General features: G+C 48.7%; 7 protein-coding genes across 7 annotated transcripts; 4 read left to right on the forward strand and 3 right to left on the reverse strand.

Annotated features, from left to right (window-relative positions):
• Positions 1-186: 186 nt before the first annotated feature.
• On the forward strand, positions 187-1,074 carry cnaB (calcineurin regulatory subunit B; the record flags this gene model as incomplete). The annotated part of the gene is made up of 5 exons (XM_067621234.1): positions 187-295; positions 374-426; positions 500-573; positions 661-995; positions 1,064-1,074. 5 exons carry the CDS (start codon positions 187-189, stop codon positions 1,072-1,074), a joined length of 582 nt encoding a protein of 193 aa, XP_067476417.1.
• Positions 1,075-1,915: 841 nt separating this feature from the next.
• Positions 1,916-3,950, reverse strand: ASPBRDRAFT_77441 (uncharacterized protein). The gene is made up of 5 exons (XM_067629364.1): positions 3,480-3,950; positions 3,072-3,412; positions 2,655-3,001; positions 2,348-2,588; positions 1,916-2,285 (listed from the first exon to the last, which is right to left on the reverse strand). Exons 1-5 carry the CDS (start codon positions 3,731-3,733, stop codon positions 2,110-2,112), a joined length of 1,359 nt encoding a protein of 452 aa, XP_067476418.1. The 5' UTR covers positions 3,734-3,950; the 3' UTR covers positions 1,916-2,109.
• A 510-nt stretch (positions 3,951-4,460) lies between these two features.
• ASPBRDRAFT_132115 (SGNH/GDSL hydrolase family protein) lies at positions 4,461-6,420 on the reverse strand (the record flags this gene model as incomplete). The annotated part of the gene is made up of 2 exons (XM_067618401.1): positions 4,461-5,975; positions 6,037-6,420. 2 exons carry the CDS (start codon positions 6,418-6,420, stop codon positions 4,461-4,463), a joined length of 1,899 nt encoding a protein of 632 aa, XP_067476419.1.
• Positions 6,421-6,805: 385 nt separating this feature from the next.
• On the forward strand, positions 6,806-8,726 carry ASPBRDRAFT_57699 (uncharacterized protein; the record flags this gene model as incomplete). Its single annotated transcript, XM_067627789.1, has 6 exons — positions 6,806-7,014; positions 7,075-7,241; positions 7,307-7,426; positions 7,488-7,933; positions 7,986-8,073; positions 8,125-8,726. 6 exons carry the CDS (start codon positions 6,806-6,808, stop codon positions 8,724-8,726), a joined length of 1,632 nt encoding a protein of 543 aa, XP_067476420.1.
• A 585-nt stretch (positions 8,727-9,311) lies between these two features.
• Positions 9,312-10,331, forward strand: ASPBRDRAFT_131876 (uncharacterized protein; the record flags this gene model as incomplete). The annotated part of the gene is made up of 1 exon (XM_067618377.1): positions 9,312-10,331. The coding sequence occupies one exon, from the start codon at positions 9,312-9,314 to the stop codon at positions 10,329-10,331; it is 1,020 nt and encodes a 339-aa protein (XP_067476421.1).
• Positions 10,332-10,734: 403 nt separating this feature from the next.
• ASPBRDRAFT_103623 (uncharacterized protein) lies at positions 10,735-13,336 on the forward strand (the record flags this gene model as incomplete). The annotated part of the gene is made up of 5 exons (XM_067616572.1): positions 10,735-12,077; positions 12,135-12,372; positions 12,476-12,811; positions 12,903-13,045; positions 13,126-13,336. Coding segments are annotated over 5 exons (2,271 nt in total), but the record flags the coding sequence as incomplete, so codon positions are not given.
• Positions 13,337-13,463: 127 nt separating this feature from the next.
• ASPBRDRAFT_209566 (Zn(II)2Cys6 transcription factor) lies at positions 13,464-15,499 on the reverse strand. Its single transcript, XM_067621870.1, has 3 exons — positions 15,233-15,499; positions 15,148-15,183; positions 13,464-15,071 (listed from the first exon to the last, which is right to left on the reverse strand). Exons 1-3 carry the CDS (start codon positions 15,379-15,381, stop codon positions 13,610-13,612), a joined length of 1,647 nt encoding a protein of 548 aa, XP_067476423.1. The 5' UTR covers positions 15,382-15,499; the 3' UTR covers positions 13,464-13,609.
• Between the last annotated feature and the right edge of the window lie 408 nt (positions 15,500-15,907).

Here is a 15,907-nt window from a genome sequence, read left to right on the forward strand (position 1 = left end):
CCGTTTTGTGATTATCATCCCTCAGAGTCTAGAGTGAATTCGGTTGTTGGAGTTTTCCCTTCCTCGCTAGATCATTCCCTTCTCTCCACCCGAGTCTGTGGTTCTTGCCGTCGCCCGCTCTGCCTCTCCCTACCGCATCATCCTCTCTCTCTCCTTCCCTGTGATCGCCACATTCCGGTCCCCATCATGGATCATTCCAACGAACCCAACAACGCGGCCCTTTACGATGCGCGGAGACGCAGGGGCTCCGTCGGAACCTCGCAGCTCTTCGACAATATTGTGTCCGCCTCCAACTGTGGGTAGCGGTCGCGTCTGTAAACAATATGAAATCGGGGTGTCCGGGCTTGCTGACTACATCATCGGAATCTCGCAGTCGATCGCGATGAAGTGGACCGTCTCCGCAAGCGCTTTATGAAGCTTGATAAGGTTACTCCTTCTCCTCCTCCACACTATGCCTTCATCCCATATCCATGGCTAACCAATTTGGGGATGCATACAGGACAGCTCCGGCACCATCGACCGCGATGAATTCCTCTCCCTCCCTCAAGTCTCCTCCAACCCGCTCGCCACGAGGTACTCCTTCCCCTCCATACCACCCCGCAATAATCTACAGCGAAATATGGAAGACAGAATAATAACTAGTGAAATATGATGAAACAGAATGATCGCCATCTTCGACGAAGACGGCGGCGGCGACGTCGACTTCCAAGAATTTGTCTCCGGATTATCAGCCTTCAGCTCCAAGGGCAACAAAGAAGAGAAGCTGCGCTTCGCATTCAAAGTGTACGATATTGATCGCGACGGATACATCTCGAATGGCGAATTGTTCATCGTGTTGAAGATGATGGTCGGCAATAACCTGAAGGATGTGCAGTTGCAGCAGATTGTCGATAAGACGATTATGGAGGCCGATAAGGATGGTGATGGGAAGATTAGCTTCGAGGAGTTTACAGATATGGTGGAGAATACGGATGTTAGTTTGAGTATGACGTTGAGTATGTTTCCCCCTCTTTTCTTATACCTTGGTGGATTGGGTGATGAGGGTGCTGACTTTGTTTTGTAGACCAGATCTAAGGGGGGTTTGAGATGTGAAGGATAGATGAGTGGTGGTCTGTCTACTTGCTGGGTATAGTAGATAGGTTGGATGGATGGATGGATGGGAGGATTGGGAAGTGAGGACGAGGCAGGAGGGTATAATTTCTTATTATCTTATGATTATGATGACAGCCATGACGAAACTGTAGTTTACTTTCCTTTTTCTTTCGCTTCAGGGTCGGATTCGCTAGTTTATATTGTTCGTTAGGTACATTTGTCTATGTGATTGCTGTGCATGTGTAGTTGGGAGGTTTGAAGCATGTGAAGATCAAGCACTTAAAGATATCGCAGCAGCGGCAGCCAACAGATAAAGGTGATAATTTATTACCAATGTACAGATCAACACTGCAGGGTTGTACAAGATCCTAGAAGTGATAAGATGATAAAGTTCAGCCTTGCAAACTTACAAGATTGAGGCTCAACAACGTGATGATCACTATATGAATGATAATGACATACTAATCGAGTACTATTTACTAGCTCATTTCGAATGATGGCATATCCTCCTCAGATTCAGCAATACTCCACAAATGATACTTGGGGAATTAGGCCTAGGTAGTAGTTCCATCACTTAAATATTAACTACGGCACTAGAGTTGATCTGATTGGTTCATATATTTAGCACATCACTACTTACTCCGCATCACTACAGTGGCAGTCTACAATCTATATCATCCTTTCTCTTTCATTATACTATAAGATATCTGGCTTACCAAAAAGGTAATGTTAGCATGACCAATCTAAGTTAGATCAATACCAAAACTAGCTCATGCGCATCCTCCAGATTAAGATGATACCGTACTACTAGGTAGATTGTCATGTATATATAGATATATATATATATATCCTTCAGAGCTCTCTCACTTTCACCGTTCGATGATCGAGTAGTAATTTAAGCTGCGCTTTTAATTCACCAAAGTCAAGATGAGCATGTGGTGTACCCTTAAAATTTAATCCCCAGTGAGCATTAGGTATCTCGGCTGAGCTGCAATACTAAGACAGCTCACAACCCCCTCAAAAATCAAGAAAAGGATGGTCCATCAACTCCCGAGCCGTCTTCCGTTCCTCAGGCAGCCATGTAAGCATCTGCCTCATAAACGACAGAAAAGCTTCCCTGTCATCCCTTGCTACAGATGGGACTGTATCGTCAAGTTTCCGGGCCGGTATCAGGTCATTGTAGAGGAAGTTGCCTACATAGAGTCAGAAATACAGAATAGTATACAGTAAATTGGACGATGGGTATATTCAATACCTTCTTCATCAAAGAAGGGCCCACCAAAATATTCCCTATTACTCTTGTATACCTTACCCCTTTCATCTGTGATAGCTGGTGACCACTCAAGCTGTGCCATCGACTCCGACATCACAAGCAATTTCTTAGGCGGGGGACCAAGCAGAGCGATCATTTCCGCGAGATGTGCTTTTGCGAGGTAAGTTCCTTTTGCGTCTTGTGCCTGGGTGAATAACTCTGTGCCTTCGAGTATATTCCATATCTGTTGTTGCGAAGTGTCAGAATACTATAATTATGTGATCATTGACTTGTAATGTGTGTATCTTACCATAACCCCCAGATTCCATATATCCGCACTATAGCTCCAGCCACACCCGAGAACCACCTCCGGTGCGCGATAGTAGTCAGGTTGTATAGGACGAGTACCTAGTTGGACGGTGCCATGGTCTCCGCCGTTGCCGAGTAAAGTTGCGGCGCCGAAATCAGTTATCTGGGGGTATATGTTGCCTAGTCCACTGGGGTTAAGAGGTCCGAAGTTTTTGTGGCAGCGGTAGATGGCACGGCCGGTTTCCGGATCTGGTTTGCATTGCATCGACTGAGCCTCTTGTTCTTTGACGAATCTCGGGAGGATGGTGTCATTCTCAAAGGTTATGAGGATGTTGTCGAGTTTCAAGTCTGAAGATATTGTCTTAGCTTATAGTTCCCGGGATCAAGTGAATAGGTATAGATAGTATGGTATGCATACCAGTATGCACAACCCCACACACAGAGTGCAAATAATCAAGACCGGCCAAAATAATAAGAATATACGCTTTCGCCATCGGCAGAGTGAACCTGCCACCTTCAAATCGTCTCTGATATAACCAGAGAGGCTCCCGTGCTGGCTCATAGGCAAGACAGAGATGCTTGCTGATGGGACCTGTCACTTCAAAGCTGTCGAGATGAGTACGGATCACTGGACGGCCGCGATGCGAGGGGGTCTGCTGAGCGATGTGCTCTTCTATTTGACGCTCATGATGGGCGCGCTTGGGATTGTCGTTGTTAAGGATTTTGAGAGCTATGATTTGCTCAGGTTGCCATTGGTCTCTTTCCGAGAGGGTAGTGGTTAGGTTAGTGATGTGAAGTATAGATGAAGTAGGTAGGTATGACATGCCTTGCTATATCTCGGGCGAGCCATACAGTTGAATTCGATCCCCAGCCGATCTTGACTAGTAGTTGATAGTTGTTGGCAAGAACTTCTCCTGGCTTGGCCGGGTAATAGTGCTTGGGATTGTAGCTGGGGCTGAGTTCCTCGTCCACAGGTTCGTGATTGGGAATGGAAGTTGAAGTAGAGAGAAGACCCGGGAGCTGGGGAGATTTGAAGCGAAGGAATGAGATCCGCTTCGTTGCATGGATTATTGATCGCATTCTAGGAGAGGAAGCATTCCGTTTTGAGGCTAAATAATAAAGTGTGTAGCAATATACTGAAGCTCGGTATGGTTGAGTGATAAGTCAACAAAGAGAACAATTAAGCGCGGTTGGCGCAAAAGGAGAAGTTGGCGGTTAAAGGCAGTGATGATAGGTATATATATACACGCAGATGTAAACAGCGGGTCTATGCAACTGTATTATTAGAAAACAAGCATTTTAGAACCGATGCAATTATACACAAGTGAAGGAACGGGTGTTGACTACGAGAGACGCGATATCTTCGCGATGTAGGATAGATCACGTGCCGAAGGAGATGAGTCCTCCCAAGTGGTTGGCTTGATTCAACCTCAGATATCTGTTATAATCAAAGTTTACTTCGTATGCCACATATTTATTACATGGACATGTGGATACGAGTGATCAAGTATTGGTCTACAAAGTTGCTAGCATCATCCAGATCCTGCAATTTCAGACCCACCATCCCATGGATTACTCCATCTTTGAACATACTATATTAGCTACCATACTTATCATCCTACGAGCTGTATGATTCAGAGAACAGGGCAGGAAAGTATCTTGAAAGCAATATTACTAAATGTGGTTAACACTTCACTTAGATAACTAACTAGTTAACTAGTAAATTCCCACTCACATAAGCAGTCCACTTCTCACCCGTAACCCTAATTAATCCACCTCATCAGACATCCATACATAACCAACCATATCAATGAACTCCATGACACCCATGCGTAAACCCTCCAGCTTTGAACTGCACCTTATTATTATCAAAGCATCTGGGACCCGTCAAAATTGGCGTATTAAAACTAGCCACCCACTCATTGCCATCAGAATCCGGCTCATCCAGATACTTAAAGTCCCACCCGGTAAGCCCCAAACCCACGCAGCTGATAATAGCCGGCCGAATCGTATCCTGACCCGCGTCCGACGTCGCCCATCCTCTCCCTCGCATGTTATATTTCTGGTAAAACATCTTGAAACTACTATCGCAGTAGCCCCCGACTTCCTTCGTAGGCGGCCAAGGTCTCCGAAACGAATTGGCCACGTTCACTTCGTACGTATAGCTCCCGCGAGTCCAGCGCCCTCCGAACTTCCAATTCAGCGGATTCTCCGGATCGTTGCCGTCGCAGGAGTTGATAATCCGTTCGAAGGACTCAATGCAGTGCCCGTAATCGAATTGCCAGGCATCGTCGCTGAGTTGGATGCTGAAAGAGTGCGTGTCTGGGGTGAGGGGGTTGAACCAGCGTTCGTCTTTCCAGTTTGCTTTTTTGGGAGGCTTGACTTCCTTGCAGTAGGTTTTGTAGTTCTTGTTCAGGAGGTCCGCATTCGCGTAGTCCTTTCGGCCGTCCTTTTGCCAGCATCGGAACTCGTCGATCCCGCGCGAGCAGATGGGGTTCTTCCTGCCGAGGAAATCCGCCCGGGAGGCAAAGATGCCGTCGAGCACGAAGGAGGCAATGGTCTTGTGGCCCAGCTCGTTGGGGTGGAAGTACTTGCCCCAGCGGTCGGGGAGCCCGAATCCTATTCCTCCGTCACCCGGGCAGCCTGGGGGTTTGGGGTCGCGGGGATTGAGCTTGTGGAGGGCCGCTGCGGAGGGACTGGGCGAGCGGTAGAGGATGGAGTCGTAGAAGGCGGAAAGGTCGTCCTTGGTGGAGGGCGAGGATGTGTCGGTGATGTTGTCGCGCTTCGCCTTCAGTTCCGTGTGGCGTTCAATGGAGGTGTCGGGCTTGAAGAAGTGCAAGTTGGGCTGCATGGGATCGGGATACTTGCCGGTCGACTCAGGGACGCAGTACTGTCCTTTGAGACCGTCTTTCATGAAGGCATCCCAGTCCGCCGTGCGAATATGGACCCGAGGGAAATACTTTCCCTTGTCCGCAACGAAATCGTCGATGGCTGATTGGATGGCCTTGTTGGTGTCGACCACGAGTTGATTGAATTGTTCGCGACGCTTGCGAGTCAAGGGCAGGGCATTGAATGGAGCCAGACCAGGAAAGGCCCAGTCCTGGTTCTTCTCGCAGTCATCGGTCTCAGTGTTGAAGAATTGGCCGTAGAGAGCGTAGATGATTATGCCAAAATGATTTACCTTGCCCACAGCGACTTCAAGGATCTCGCGAACGTTGGACTTCAGAATGGTCTTGATGTTATATTGAGCCAAGTCAATGACCTCCTGGCACTTTTCTTCACTCTTGAAAGGGAGGAATATGCAGGTGGTGATAATATCGGACTGGCCAGTCAGTCAGTTAAAGGCTCACTTTGATGAGAGGAAGAGGAAGAAGCGAACATACCAAGCACAAGTCGTTTCCCCCACCAGTCATCACAATGAGGTCGTGAAATTTGTCCAGCTCTCGAGCCTGGTTGTAGATGTCGCCAGTGCGAGCCCCACTGCATGCTTTGTACGAGAATTTGTCCACCTGGGGACCCAAAATATGCTTCAGAAGCCCTACATACGACTTGTCATAGCGGGAACATTTGTAGTCCTCTTTGTGGTCAGTCCATATATCACCAGCGCCGATGCCTGCTGTGTAGCTGTCGCCAATGGCTGCCCATGTGCGAATGAAAGTGAGATCTGTCACGGGAAGATCAGCTCTGGGGGGAGGATTGTCTTCAGGACTATCAATTTCGGGACTGCCAGTGACCAAGATCACCAGCAAGAATATCAACCAAATCATCTTGTGACGGAACGTGCAAAGATGAACTGGCCGAGGGGTGCGAGTGGTCAAGAAGGTAGAGGAAATGCTGTAGCTGAGGGAACATCCGAGTTTATAACGAGAGCAAAAGACGGGAAGTAGCCCTACGATCTCAAATCATCTAAGCGCGCTGATGGATTCACCAGCGCACTGTTCCATGACAAATATCCATGAAAATTTCTTCTCTGTCGCTGTGAAGTTATAGTCCAAGTGAATCCCAGATAGAGCATTAACGTCTCGTGAACACACGTACGCTCAAACACGGATTAACCACTGTCCCCTTCGTTCATAAAAAGCTAGACACCATTTGACATCTCGTCTTCGAAAGATCTTCTGTTACCAAACTTCTCAGACAATCTTTGCCAACATGTCAGTCTTGTCGGCATTTCTGCTCTGCCTGTTCAGTTGGCAACTGACTTCCAGCGCCGTCTTCGCGCACGATCTCGCCTGGGCAGCTCTTCCGTCGAACCTCGACCCTGTATATCCCTTTCAATTCCTTTCCACTTCCTCTGCCAGTGATGATGGATACACCTGTGCCAAGAATAAGGCCTGTAAAATAGGATGCTGCGGACCCATGTGAGACCCCTGCCACATCTACTCTGTATAGGATCGATGGATAGCTGACGATGAGGATAGTGACTCCACTGGCACGGGTAACTGTGGTTTTGGCCCCGAGTTCTGCGGTAAAAATTGCACCTCGAACTGCGATCGCAAGAGCGAATGTGATCCTGGCTGGGGGAAGCAATGGTCCAATGCGTCAACTTGTCCGCTGAAAGTTTGTTGTAGCAAGTTCGGCTTCTGCGGTGCGTTTCCTACCCTGAGACGTTGCATCTTTTAATCCCAACTTTGCCTAACAATGCTGCTATAGGAACCACCAAGGACTTTTGTGGCGACGCCACCGTCGTGTCTCCTCAATGCAGCGGTACCAGTGCCAAAAAGCGTACAGTCGGATATTACGAGGGGTGGAATTTGGAACGCCCATGTGGAAGTGAGTTGCTCGATACTACTCGATCACCTGCAAATCACTATACTAATGCGACTCCATACAGAGATGAGTCCAACTGATATTCCCCTCGGTTTCTACACGCACATCAACTACGCGTTCGCTTCAATCGACCCTCAGACATTCCGCATCGCTCCCATGGACAATCTCACTGGGTCATTGTACCAGGGCGTGACGGCACTCAAGCGCCAACAAACTAATCTTGAGGTGTGGATTGCCATTGGGGGATGGGCATTCAATGACCCAGGCCCGACTCGAACCACGTTCTCTGACATGGCCGCTTCTGAAGCCTCTCAGAATGCCTTCTTCGAATCACTGGTTAGCTTTATGCAGAAGAATCGGTTTGATGGTGTAGATATCGACTGGGAATACCCGGTGACTGATGAACGGGGTGGGAGACCCGAGGACTTTGTCAATTTCGTGACTCTGGTCAAGAGACTGAGGGAACGGTTGAATCAAACGGGGAGAAAGTATGGAATTTCCATCACTCTGGTAAGGTATTCTCTCCACTAGATGTGTTCCAGAGATTGTTAACGTCCTGCAGCCGACATCATACTGGTATCTGAGGGGATTCGATATTGTCAATCTCGAGCCACATGTGGATTTCCTTAACGTCATGTCATATGATATTCGTAAGTGGGCTGTAATTCACAGTTGCTTTACCATCACTAACTAATTTGCAGACGGCACTTGGGACGCCACGAACAAGCAGCTTGGACCGTACGCCTTCGCACATACCAATCTCACGGAGATCAACAGCGCCCTAGAGCTTCTCTGGCGCAACAACATCAACCCAGAGAGAGTTAACCTGGGACTAGGTTTCTACGGCCGCAGCTTCACGCTGAAGGATCCCAAATGCAAGAAGCCTGGCTGTGAGTTCACCGGAGGGGCACGAGCAGGTGAATGTACCGGCACGCCGGGCGTGTTGGCCACGTATGAGGTCAATAAGATCATTCAAAAGGGCGGGACCGACATGACTCTAGACAAAGATGCGGCGGTTACCATTGTAACCTGGGACAAGGATCAATGGGTTTCCATCGATAACCAAGAGACCTTACGGATGAAGATGGACTATGCCAATAAGCGGTGTCTTGGGGGGACTATGGTCTGGGCAATTGATCTGGATGACGGAACCATGATTGATGCTCTCGGGGCTTCTATGGGGAAGAACAAATCAAGAGTCTACCCTGCTTGGCGGGTCGCTATTCCTGAGCCTGGGACTCATGATGTTGATGATGTTTTGGGGTGGAAGAAGTGGCGGAAGGAGCATAGGAATGAGCTGTGAAGGACGGCCTGAATTTGATGGATTTGTGCATGTTGGCGGTGGAATCTTGAAATACTGGGAATGATTAAGATTGTTTAGCTTACAGATGTGACTAGCAAGTTTGAGCAAGCTGGAAATAATAATAGTACAAGGTTTGGTTTCAATTTTATTCTGGGTAGAAAAATTCGTAGGAGCACACGAACGAATTGTGAATAACGGTTGGAATAATATGAAATTTCGGAAGATAGACGTGACTTCCCAAAATAGTGTGAATGGTTGTGATCAATTAGCCTACTGAAGTTACTGACAAATTTGGACCTTCCAAATAGTATTCGGCTTCGTGCTATATTAGGGTTTTATGAATATCCACGCATGACCCGTGAATCTCTTGTAGTGAACAAACAGCACATTTTCTAGTGAATTAGAGGCGGAATGAGGAACTCAGAGAAAACTTTTTACATTTTCCCATTTACTTATAATTATCGTCTCTAAGGCTTCGATTTTCTCATCAACCCCCTAAGTTTCTTTCCCATCGCTCCTGATCCTTATTCCGCACTTATACCCACCTCTCAAGTTCATCATCATCTTCATAACCACTCGAACACCATGATAGTTCTAAGAATGTGGACGACTCTCCTTCTATTTCTCCTTTTTCAACTGCTTATCCCCGCCACGGTCAATGCTGGCCATCCAGAGTGGGAGCATGCTCGATTCATTCTTCCGGAATGGATCTCCATCAAGCCAGTAGAGCCCTGGTCCCGCCTCTGGCCCGACAAGACCGTCAAGCTGTGCTACGAAAGCGAGGCAACCTGGAGAAGATATCATCTGTACTACCACAGTGCGATGAGATTATGGTATGCGAACGGGCTGCCTGAGGATTTCAAAGTGAGGGAGGTTGGCCGAGATGCATGCCGGGACACACCCCATGAACAGTTGCTGATCAAGGACACCCCTGATATGTTTGCCACTGACGTTGGCCTGACATCTATGGGCTACATAAACGGGCGCGAGTACCCCAACCCTGAAAGACCTAGAATGTATGTGTCCTGGTACCACAAGGACACAGACAAGTACCGAGTCTCTACTATTGCTCATGAGCTCGCACATGCATTTGGGATGCAGCACGAGCACCAGAATCCTTATTTCTGGATGGACGGGGGCAAGCAAGTGTTTATCTTCGACTGTGAGGCTTTGGAAGAGTACGACGAATGGAAGGAGGAGATGTCAGACGACGAGATCTGGGGAAGTGAGGGCATCTGCACGAACTTCAAAGAGGCCGACCATCTCGGGGTGGCAAGCGCCAATTATCTTCCTCTCCCCTTTGATGAAATCATGTCCCCCGTTGGGACCTGGGCAACCAAAGCCAGCGTTGATTGGGACTCTATCATGCTTTACGGTTCTTACACTGGCGCGAAGAAAGATAAAGAGGGAAAGGGAAAGGAAGCAGTTCTTTTGACGGCGGATATGAACGTCTATCCTGAGCCCGAGATTCCCAGTGCTGACGATGTGAATGGCTTAAAGCTTCTCTATAATACTGTGTATGGGGCGCCCTTGAGAATCCTGTTCAATGACCCCAGGAGCCCTAGCTTTTCGACATTCAGAAGATATGCCGGATGTTCTACCTAGAAGCCACTTTTTCCCAAGAGGGTGGTAAGCCAGCTGATGTGAGTGAGTGCCAGAGAGAGGAGTGTGGTTCTGGACAAGGAATGTGTAGTTAGAACGAGTTAATGAGGGAGATGACAGACAGAAGATGTAGTGAATTTAGTTGATTACCTGCCAGTCAGTGACTCTTGGTCAAATTCTCCCACTTCACTTTCTCCTTTCACACAAATTCAAATCGTTTCTCTGTAAAACCTATCATTTATATTGCTTTCATACCCCGTCTTCTTTCCTCCCTCACCATCATCCTGTTTTCTCCCCGACCGTCCCTACAGATTCTCTCAGTACAACAACATCTACCAGGAACTATCCCGCCAAAATGGGTATTCTTCCTACATGGCTGTCTGTCCTGCTACTGCTATGGACTGCAGCTGCTCAAACCCCTGTTATCGATGTTGCTGGTGCTACAGCAGATCCCACCCCTCATGGCCCAACCATGTCAGGAACCCCAGCAGATTGTAACCGATGGTTCACTATCAAAAAGGGTGACACCTGCTACGAGTTGGAAAAGGCCTTTGGACTCACCCCCCAGCAATTCCAGCAGTGGAATCCGGCAGTGTCTCATGATTGTCTGATCAACTTCTGGCCGGGCTACGCATACTGTGTGGGCGTTGGACCAGTAGCGATTCCAACATCCGCAGACACTGCTCCTCATGCCCCAACCATGACTGGCATTGCAGCAAACTGTAACCGGTGGTATACGGCCCTAAAGGGAGACAACTGTTATGCAGTGGAGAAAGTGTTCGGGCTCACTCCGCAGCAGTTTCAGCAGTGGAATCCGGCGGTCTCTTTGGATTGTCAGGTCAACTTCTGGGCGGGTTATGCTTATTGTGTGGGTGTTGGGCCGGCTTCACCTGGGCCTCATGGTCAAACTATGCCAGGCATTGCGCCAAATTGTAACCAGTGGTACACTGCTAAACCGGGGGATACTTGCTATGCGGTGGAAAAGGCCTTTGGTATCAGCCCCCAGCAGTTTCAACAGTGGAATCCGGCGGTCTCTCTGGACTGTTTGACCAATTTCTGGGCGGGTTATACGTATTGCGTGGGCGTTGATCCGGTTGGTCCGACTTCGACTGTGACAGCGACAGCGACTTCAGCTTCGACTTCAAGTTCGACTACAAGGTCGTCTTCAAGTTCAACCACTTTGGCTACTTCCACCACTTCGACAACTGCCCTTCCCACATCTACCACCTCTACTGCTCGGACTACTAGCACGTCGACCACTTCGACTAGTTTGGCGCCTACGACTGTTTTCACCACCTTCACTACCACTCTAACTTTGACCACGACCTTGATATCGAACAGTCAGACTACTGTGATAGTTACTACGACTGTGACTACGACTGTTCTTCCATCGACCACGGCCGGTGCGTCAACTACATTGACAACAGCCCTTCCGCCATCGACCACGTCTAGTTCCACCACTTCAACCCCAACCACCCCCCGTCCGCCTTCTATCACACCTACTCCCAGCACACGCCCATCAAGTAGCCCTCTCCCCAGCACAATGGTCACGACCAACGCGACCTACTCAACCCGCAACCCCATCACCTCATACAACCAGACTTTAACTCCCATTGACACCGCATGGCCTCCGACCAAAACGCAGCCCGGCCAGCCCAAAAACTGCGACAAATGGCATCTAGTTGCCCCGGGGGACACCTGCCGAACAATTTACCAGCGCTACGGTAACAGCATTACCATGGATGAGCTGTAAGTACCCATCATTCCCGCTAGGTCAGCCCTAGTTTCTAACAAGCATAATCCCAGACTGGAATGGAACCCCGAGCTCAAAGCAGACTGTGACTACCCATTCGTCGGCTACTGGGTATGCGTGGGAATCAAACGCCCAGCTTTAACTATAATCTATCCCACCACCAATGGCACAGTTCCCGATCCCACTCCCTGGACACCGCGTCCTCTTCCAACGGACACAACCGTCTACCCACCCACCAAAACCCAACCCGGTCTCGCCCCAAGCTGTTCAGCCTATTACGAAGCTCAACCTGTAAGTCCCTACTACCTACCTACCTACCTACCTACCTACCTACCTACCTACCTACCTACCACTACACATACATCCACACATCCATACTAACCAAAAAAATCAGTCCGACACATGCGACCAAATCCTCGCCAGCAACCCCATGCTAAAATTCCCCCTTCTACTCGAATGGAACCCAGCCCTCAAAGCAGACTGCACCGGTATCTTACCGGGCTACTTCTACTGCATCGCCGCCTACAACAGTACCAATCTCCCCTTCCCACCCACCGTCACCCACCAGCCCTACCCGCTCAAGCCATCCACAGCCAAGAACTGTACAGCCTGGTACCTAAAGGAAAACGGCGACACATGCGCATTGATTCTCGAGATGTTCGGCACGTTCGATAAAGCCCAGTTCGTAGCGTGGAATCCTGACGTTGGGGAAAACTGCACGGCTTTGGAGGTAAACTTTCCCCTACCCACCCATCCCACCCTAACCTTCTTTTTCATCACGCTAGATAAGTAGCTAACCCAAACATTTCCATATAATATAGAACGGCTACTACTACTGCGTCGCCGACCCCAGCACTCCCAAAACCCGAACCAGGCCCGTAACCACCACCGTGACATTTCCCACTGCTCACCCGCGTCAACCGGGCGTTACTAAGGATTGTAATAAGTGGTGGCTTGTGTCGGTGTGAGTATACCCAAATTCTTAACTTTCTTTCTAACTCTCTCCTCTTCTATGACTTGACTGACCAAATGGATTTGGAACAGACACGACGACTGCTACGACATCATTCACTTCAATGGCATCACCATGGCGGATCTGTATACCTGGAATCCGGATCTCTCGGGAAAGAGAAATTGTCTTGATGGGTTGGTTCCCGATATGGAGATTTGTGTGGGAGTCATGTCTACCAGTGCGTCGAGTACGGTTCCTGGTGCTTCTGTTAGTCCTGGGTTGGTTACTATTGTAGGAGGAAGAAATTAGTTGGTATTTAGTCTTGGGTAAAGAAGGGGAGGTTTTATGATGTTGTTGATACATCGGTAACATGTAATTTCAGTATGTTGCTACTATGAGATAATACAGTGTTTGTATGATCGTCTCTCCTGGTCATTCAATGTATTTTAATTCCTTGCTACAGACTTCGCATCATAAATCTATGATCTGTATGTACATGCATACCTTCCTCATAACTGTAGCAGTCGCCGGTGCAGCATGCCTTCTATTTATATACATCTCTAAATCAAGTAATAATCACCAATAAGTGGTCAAAATCTCTCTTCCGGGCCGTCCATGCAGCAAATCCTCCCGAGTGTGCATCACAGTCCGCGCCTGCCGCTCATGAACCAGGAAGAACTGTAGCCAGGTTACCCGGTGGTTCTCACATATCCACTTTCCATGAGTGCAAGCGCTTTCAGGGCTGGTCAAACATTCCTCTTCGATTTTCATTACTCGTTCCGCAATCTTCAAGGCTGCCATGCCCTCGCAGATGCCTTCGCGCCGCGGGTACTGTCTGAGGAGACGGATCGCCTGCCGCCTTATCGTGGGTTCACGACAGCGGAGTGCAATGAGGAATAAAGGCTCCGTCGTGACCGTCTCCAGGCGGAAGCTCATCTTTTGTAGTCTGTCTGTATTCTCAGGCTGGCTGTCTAACGGGTTCATGGGATCTCCTAGGATCTCGCCCATCAACTTGAGCATATATGAATAGTCCTCGACGAAGTCATCGTGGGCTAGTTCACCCTTCGACAAATCCATAGCCAGAGCCACTTGCGCAAGTCTGCGCCGGACATAGAGAAGTTTTAAAGCCTTCCCATCTTCTGGCTGCGGTGTTGTTTCAAGATATCTGTCCAGCCTGGCATCCCATTCAATGAGACTAACAAGGCACTGCTGCTTCTGAGCCTGCACCGCAGCATCTGAACCACTAATATATATGGAATTGTTTGTGAATATCTGCATCATTGTGTTGAAATACACTTCCAAGGCAACACACGCCTCCAGCAGAGTCTTGAAGGGGGTGGTAGACAATGGCAAATTGATCTGCTCGTTCGTCCAATGGAGGCTATTCGAAATGCTAGGAAGATAGGGACGCACTTGCGAGTCAAGCTGGGTAAACAAGACAAGCAACACATCCAAGTCTATATCCTCATCTGAACGATTTTCGCCTCTGTCCGTCAGGTTCCATTGATGAATGAGTTTCAATCCGCTGTTGATGTGCACGAAAGCCTGCCACTGACGGCCCTGCAGACTTGCCATGGTAGTAAACAAGATGCAAACACTTAGGATGACCAGTCTGTCGAAGTTGGTCAAAACCTGTCCTGACAGCAGTCTCTGTAATTTTTGAATGGATTTGTTCCACTGTTGCAACGCAAGCCTGACCTGGAGGCTATCCTGCGATCGTGACACAGTAAGCGGCGTAGTGTTGGTCATGAAGTCTCGGTGAATGCAGGCCACCGCCGTCATGGCATGCCACAGAACCGGGTACTGATGCGACATTTGAAGCAATCTGCGAGCCCAGCGGCCCTGATCGAAGAAGCCAGCCAGATTGGGCGTAGTGACTGAGTGAAAGAACCGAAAATTCTCAGTTTCTACACGGTCGCCTGACACTAGCTCCCAGTAAGAAGGCATTTGCACCACGCCGAAGCCCCGGGTGGGCGGCTCCTGGGTGCCCGAATTGTAGCCATCGCACTTCCTTCCGGTGGAAGAGCATCGCTGGCAACTACAAAGCTATAGTCGTCAGCGAGCCCTGACTATGATAGTATCTTTGCTATAATTAATGAAAGAAGATTACTAACGCGGGCTTTTTCTCGTCACATTTTACTCTCCGGATCCTGCCTGCGTCAACGATCCATGTTCCGAGGGCAGAAAGATGGACCTTACCGGCAAGTCTTACAACCTGTCTTTACTTTTGGAGCCCATTGCCTTATGCGGGACTTTCCCGACCGGTTAAGACGCGAATTACTTTCTTGGAGCTCACCCAGAGGCCCAATGAGTTGTGCATCGGTCTTCGAGGATTGATGATCCCGCATCTCGACATCGTCAGGATAGAGATATCAACGAGACGTCTTTCAGCAGCAGAGGAAGATGCTAAATGGATCAAACATTGCAGCATATGTCAGCACATTGGAGGTTTGATGCAAAATGTCGAGCCTACTTGTGCTCATGTCGCTGAGCGAACAAGGATGGGGCGATGGAGAGGTGCTTGTGAAGAGACGAGATGCTCATAAGGCTCTCCACTAACCAGATGTGGTAAAGTGTTTTCTACTAGATTGGGAAATCGCGGCCCCCAAAGATGCAGTTCAAGTGCGCCTGCCTATTCGGTATATAGGCTGATTCCGGCCACATCAAACTAAGTGAAACTATTCATGTACTTCGCAAATTGGCGTCTGGCATATGCCTACGTATATTGGATGCACGTATTTATGTATCCCCAAGAAGCTTACGGGTTAACTCCATACTGTATCTTCTGGGAACCAAATTCTTAACAGCTATAAGCATAGTAGATCTCTTTCTACATTGCAGATGATGCAAATATCATCAGTTCTATGATTGTTG

The sequence above is a fragment of the Aspergillus brasiliensis genome (assembly GCF_001889945.1).
Source record: "Aspergillus brasiliensis CBS 101740 unplaced genomic scaffold ASPBRscaffold_11, whole genome shotgun sequence".
In the NCBI taxonomy this organism is placed as follows: Eukaryota; Fungi; Ascomycota; class Eurotiomycetes; order Eurotiales; family Aspergillaceae; genus Aspergillus; species Aspergillus brasiliensis.

Excerpts from the sequence above, each read along its gene's own strand:
- ASPBRDRAFT_209566 (XM_067621870.1), bottom strand. The coding sequence starts at position 15,381 with ATGCGGGATCATCAATCCTCGAAGACCGATGCACAACTCATTGGGCCT. Across the intron at positions 15,184-15,232 it reads ACAGGTTGTAAGACTTGCCG|GATCCGGAGAGTAAAATGTG; the intron begins GTAAGGTCCATC and ends TGACGCAGGCAG. Across the intron at positions 15,072-15,147 it reads TGTGACGAGAAAAAGCCCGC|TTGCCAGCGATGCTCTTCCA; the intron begins GTTAGTAATCTT and ends ATAGCTTTGTAG.
- ASPBRDRAFT_77441 (XM_067629364.1), bottom strand. The coding sequence starts at position 3,733 with ATGCGATCAATAATCCATGCAACGAAGCGGATCTCATTCCTTCGCTTC. Across the intron at positions 3,002-3,071 it reads GTGTGGGGTTGTGCATACTG|ACTTGAAACTCGACAACATC; the intron begins GTATGCATACCA and ends CAATATCTTCAG. Across the intron at positions 2,286-2,347 it reads GCCCTTCTTTGATGAAGAAG|GCAACTTCCTCTACAATGAC; the intron begins GTATTGAATATA and ends GACTCTATGTAG.